Here is a 6,000-nt window from a genome sequence, read left to right as displayed (position 1 = left end):
GAAAACACACAGAGAGCTTGGATTCTCTGGGCTCCCCTGTGTTAAGCAAAGTAGCCCCAGAGGAAGATGGCACAGCTGATACACACAAGACAGTTGACGTCTAGCACGGTTTTCACCAGGGGATTTTCCTCCAAGGAAACTATGACAGGTTCTGCTTTGCTTGGGGGCTCCTCTTTGTCCTTTTCCATTCCACAGAGCCACAGCATAGCCTTCAGCACCTTGGACTGTTTGCAGGACACATCCTCTAGAAAGAACCCAGCAAAGGAAGGTCACAAGGGAGCTGCCTGTCCCCAAGAGGAAGAAGAGGATCGACAACATGTGTTCATGAACTGAAATATGGAATCCATGTTCTTCTGCTGGAAGGCACAGTCAGCCTTCCGTATTTGGAGGTTTAAACCAAACATGAACAGGAGAATTCAGAGGAGTACAGACTTGTTCATCAACCTTCCCTAAACAATACAGCATAACTTCCACAGCACTGACCTTGTATGGGGTGTTTAGAGATGAGTTCAAGTACACAGGATGTACATGGGTGCACATGTGTGTGAGTGTATATGTATTGCCTGCAAGTGAGCCAGAGGACAATCTCATATGTCATTCTCCTGGAGTTGTGTTTTTTGTTTGTTTGTTTGTTTTTTAAAGATTTATTTATTTATTATGTATACTAGAAGGGGGTGCCAGATCTCATTACAGATGGTTGTGAGCCACCATGTGATTGCTGGGAACAGAACTCAGGACCTCTGGAAGAACAGTCGGTGCTCTTAACCTCTGAGCCATCTCTCCAGCCCTTTTCTTTGAGACACCTTTTCACTGGCCTGGAACTCAGCAAGTATGTTAGGCTGACTGGCAGATGAGCCCCAGTGATTTTTTTGGGGGGGCGGGGGGGCTGGCTCCATCTTCCAGGTGCACACGCCACCGTGACCCTGTAGGGATTTTTGTTGTTGTTGTTGTTGTTGTTGTTGTTGTTGTTGTTTTTAAACATGAGTTCTGGGCATCAAATTCAGATCTCCATGCTTTCAAGGCAAGCACTTTACTGACAGATACCTGCCCAGCCCCTGCTTTGCCGTTTTATACAAGGGGCTTGAACATCACAGATGTTAGGACCCCTGTGGTCCTGGAATCAGATTCTCCCAGGCACTGAGGGACAACTAAATCCATTAGTACCTGAAGTCTAGAAGATTATCACTGTCTTCAGATGAAAAAATCAAGGCTCACACTAACTTTAGCAAAGCCATTTGGCAGGTAAGTAGTGGCCACGATGGGCTTAGGACCCAGCTCTGGTACTCTCTGTATCACCATGCCTTCGAGGATGAAGAACTTGGGGCACTTTTGTGCAATGCTATTTCTCTCTATGGAGCTCAGGCTGCACACCCAGAAGCTTACACCTGAGTGAGGGGAAGTTTCTTTACACATAGAAAATGAGTTTCCTGTTTTCTAGGCTGAGTGGCCGAGCATGCATGAGGCCCTTAGTTCAATCCCTAGCACTGGAAGAAAAAAAGAAAAGTTCAAGAAAAAAATATCTGTGGAGTTTCTTACCTTGAGTTGACATAGGTTAGTGTCCATGATATTTTTTAAATGATAACCTGAATCTTCATACCATGGAGATAACTTTACCATGTCAACATGGAAGCCTGGTGTCGCCAGATTTTCCCATTGTTCAAGAGATGGAACTTTAGGATCTCAGGTGAAATCTCCACATTGTAAAATGTTAACTCACATTTTATAAGTGAGCTAAACTGAAATAAGTGATCTGAAGATTATTGTAGTCTCCAGCCTATGGTGCAGGTTTGCATGAAGTCTTGGTAGGTTCTGGGTTTGCTGTTTGTGTCTCTGGGGAGTCCCCTCTGGTGGGTGGGGAAGCCAGGCATCAGAGCCAGGGGATGCTGAAATTCTGACATAGTCTCCCCTGAATGCATAATGTTTCGTAAACTTTACTATAACTGAGACCAGGGGCAACTCACGGCTATGGGCTTTGTTCTGATTTTCTTGAATTGTCTCCAGTTGGATGCTGGTGCTGGTGGCCTCTGTAGTCCTATTCTGAGGAAGGGTTGTAGGCAGGGGGGTTGCCAGTGGTACTGGGTCCTTCTGGACCACAGGCTCATGACGAGTAAACCAAGTCAGGCGGCTGACCTGAGAAGCAGAGGCAACGTGAGACTCAGATGGAAGCTGCTGTTTTTCCTCCCTTCCCCCAACCCAGCATCCACCTCGGCCTTTATGTTGGACACTGACTGCTCATGGTGTGCCTTCTCCAAGCAGCTTCAATTCCCTCCACTCCTCAGAGCCAATGGTTGCACCTTTGGTTGCTCCCCTGTCCTCTGATAGCCTTCTGCTTGTTGGTACCTGACTGTCCTAGCCCTAAGGTACTGTGTGAGCCATAGACTGGCCCTTCAGCTCAGCCTTTCTTCTGGTGCAAGGACAAGGTTGCACCTGAGCTGATTGGAACCAGCTAAGAACCAGGATCAGGACTGCTTATGGCTTTACTTAATGGCAGCTTAAAAAAAAAAAGGAAAGAAAGAGAGAGAGAGAGAGAGAGAGAGAGAGAGAGAGAGAAGGAAGGAAGGAAGGAAGGAAGGAAGGAAGGAAAAGAAAGAGAGAGAGAGAGAGAAAGAAAGAAAGAAAGAAGAGAGAGAGAAAGAAAGAAAGAAAGAAAGAAAGAAAGAAAGAAAGAAAGAAAGAAAGAAAGAAAGAAAGAAAGAAAAGGTAGGGAACACAGCCCTAAGAACTCCTTGGTTCCCCATGGGCCTTGAGAATTGAAGCAGAAATGAGAAATGGAATCTGATGACCTTTTCTGAGTTCTGCATCAACATGTCACCAAACCCCCACTCTGGACTTTCTGAACATTCAATTATCTTGTTTAAGCCCAGAGTCCCCATTCTGTCACTTTTGATGTGTCTCAGAGGCTATGCCTGTCAACCCAAATGTACCATCTCTTTGGAGGGTGTCTCTGTGAACCAGCTCACAGTGATCACAGTAACGAGGGTGGCAGAAGACAGGATCATGGAGAAGTAGAGATAGTGGACATCCTTCACCACAGCTGGGCGATCATCGGGCTGGTCACACCGAGGCTGCACGTAGACAAAGTCCAGGACCAGCCTGACCAATCCTAGCAGCAGGCCCAAGATCAGACCTGAGAAGGCACCCTGCAAACCAGAACACAGCCATCTTAAGGATGCCAAGGGCACCAAAACTTCAAGAAGCCATTTCAAGAGCTCGTCTTTCTTATGATGTTCACTATATTGCAAAGATTTGGAGCTATATACCTGTTCATCTTCTACAAATACAGTCAGCCTTTGGTATCCTAAAGGATCAGGACCCATAGAAAACAAAGTCTACAGCTGCTCAAGGCCCTTGTATAGAATGGTATAGTGTTTGCACGTGGCCTATGTGTATCCACTTACATAATTTAAATCATCTTTAGATACATATAATTTACATATAATACCCAGTGCAATGTGAATATTATGTAAATAGTCAGTGCACTATATTATTTAGAGCAGTGGTTCTCAACCTTCCTAATACTGTGACCCTTTAATATAATTCCTCATGTTGTGGTGACCATAAAATTATTTTCATTGCTACTTTGTAACTATTTTTGCTATTGTTATGAATTTTAATGTAAATATCTGTTTTCTGACGGTCTTGGTCAACCCCTGTGAAAGAGTCATTTGACTCCCAAAGGGGTCATCACCCATAGACTGAGAACCATTAATTTAGAGGTTAACATCAGAAAGAAAGTCAGTACTTGCTCAACAGGGACACAGCTTTTTTTCCCCTTCAGATATTTTCATTCCGCTGTTGGTTGAATCTGGTTGAACTCACAGATGCAGATGCCCAATTATTATGAACTGATTACATATGACACACTCATTCCTTTCTAACTTGGCTTCTCTATTACTGACAAGAGTGTGACATGAAGCCAAGTATGGTGGTTAAAACCTGTAACACCCATACTCAGGCAGGAAGATTGTGAGTTTGAGGTCAACCTAAGTGTGATAGTTTTGTCAGCTTGACAGAACTTAGAATCACTTGAGAAAGGAGGCTCAGTGAGAAACTATCTCAACCAGGTTTGTCTGTACGTCTGTCTGTAGGATTGTCTTGATATAGGAAGACTCATCTTAAAAGTGCAACACATTCCCTGGTCTGGGGCCCTGGGCTATATTAGAGCAGGGGGCTGGCTGGATACTCAGCATGTGTACATCATCTTCTCTATGGTGATTTGAATGAAAAATGCCCCATAGGCTCATAGGGAGTGGCACTATTAGGAGGTGTGGCCTTGTTGGAGTAAGTGTGGCCTTGTTGGAGGAAGTGTGTCACTGGGGGCGGGCTTTGAGGTCTCAGATGCTCAAGCCAGGCCCAGTGTCTCACAATCTCTTCCTGCTGCCTACAGATCTGGATGTAGAACTCTCAGCTACCTCTCCAGCACCATGTCTGCCTGTGTGCCACCATGCTTCCCACCATGATGACAATGGACTAAACCTCTGAACTGTAAGCCAGCCCCAATGAAATGTTTTCCTTTATAAGAGTTGCTGTGGTCATGGTGTCTCTTCACACCTGTAGAAACCCTCAGACACTTCCTACTCTTGACTGGATGTGATGTGACTGCCTGCTTGAAGTACTTGCTACTAGCTTGACTGTACTGTAGTAATGGACCATGACCTGGAACTGTGAGCTCATGTAGACTGTTTCTCCTCTAAGTTGCTTTTTTGCCAGGATGTTTTAACACAGAAATAGAAATGTACTACATAGGAAGGCCCTGACTCCAAACAACAACAACAAAGCACATGAAGACACATCTGAGAATGCCCATTACATCTTTACAAAAGCCTAATGGCCCCTCCCTATGTGTTCCCACACGGAGCTCACTCTCCCTAGTGACACTAGGGTCTAGCTCACTCAGGCAGCCCCCTGCCAGACCATTTCCCGCCATTTCTCCCAGTGTTCGTTAGCAGCACCTGGGTATTGTGTTGCCGATCCAGATTTACCTTTTCATTGGTACGCTTCCAGAAACATCCCATAATGAAGACCACAGCCACTGGTGGCTGTAGGTAAGAGCTGATGGATTGGATGTAGATGAAAAGCTGGCCTCCCTGGCTGGCCTGCACCACAGGGATCCAGAGGATGGAGACCAGCACAAGCACCAGCACAAACACCCTGTGAGGAGAGAGGGCAAGACAGCTGTCTCCTCTGAACACCTGCTTTCCTCCCTTCACTGAGCTGTAAGTTACATGAGACCCATCAGTCCTACATGTACCATCCAGTATCCTTCACCGAATCTGTGGAGTCGTGCAGCCCAAAGGACCATCGACATTGAGCACACCCATCATGCCACAACGTTCCCTCCCAGCATTTACAGTTGATTCCTGCTGCCTCTGGGTAGTCATGAATGTGCTTGCCCCCTCTGTGTTCACCTTTCCTGGAGCTCCTACAAATGCTCTCTGCCACATGGAATGTGATCTTCAGCTGCTGACTCAGCTGCATATTGGTCTTTGAGGTCCATATAAGGGGTAACACATATCCATATTTCATACTCCCTTCCTTTTCTGAGACAGGGACTGTCCATGTAGCTCAGGCTGGCCTTGAATATATGATCCTCCTGCCTCTGCCTCCTAAGAGCTGGGATTACATGCATGTGATAACTCACCAGGATATTTCATTGATTTAAAAAAAAAAATTATTGGGGCTAGGGAGATGGCTTGGTGGTTAAAACACTGGCTGTTCTTCCAGAGGATCTGGGTTCAAGTTCCAGCTCCCACATGGCAGTTCACAACTGTCTGTACCTACAGTTCCAGGAGATCCAATGTCCTCTTTTGACCTCCAAGGGCACCAGGCACACATATGGTGCACAGACATACATGCAGACAAAACAGTCATACATGGTAAATAAATCTTTAAAATTCTTATTTGGGGCCAGGTAGTGGTGGCACACTCTTTTAATCCCAGCACTCAGGAGGCAGAGGCAAAAAACAAAAAACAAAAATCTTACTTTGCAGGGGGCATTCA

The 6,000-nt window shown here is 45.7% G+C and overlaps 1 protein-coding gene across 6 annotated transcripts in view; it reads right to left on the bottom strand.

The window, feature by feature from the left end:
* Slc5a11 (solute carrier family 5 member 11) overlaps positions 1–6,000 on the bottom strand; it is a 52,291-nt gene continuing 46,291 nt past the window's right edge. For all 6 annotated transcript variants that reach the window (XM_036173802.1, XM_036173824.1, XM_036173816.1 and 3 more), the window contains 4 exons: positions 4,983–5,151; positions 2,925–3,140; positions 1,962–2,130; positions 1–244 (listed from right to left, as the gene is read on the bottom strand). In XM_036173802.1, coding sequence (XP_036029695.1) covers positions 42–244; positions 1,962–2,130; positions 2,925–3,140; positions 4,983–5,151 — 757 coding nt within the window. In that variant the 3' untranslated portion in view covers positions 1–41. The remainder of the gene's footprint in view (positions 245–1,961; positions 2,131–2,924; positions 3,141–4,982; positions 5,152–6,000) is intronic.

This window comes from Onychomys torridus, chromosome 1 (genome assembly GCF_903995425.1).
Source record: "Onychomys torridus chromosome 1, mOncTor1.1, whole genome shotgun sequence".
Lineage (NCBI taxonomy): Eukaryota > Metazoa > Chordata > Mammalia > Rodentia > Cricetidae > Onychomys > Onychomys torridus.
The sequence above is the reverse complement of the archived record's forward strand: the minus strand, read 5'-3'. Positions and strand labels throughout refer to the sequence as shown.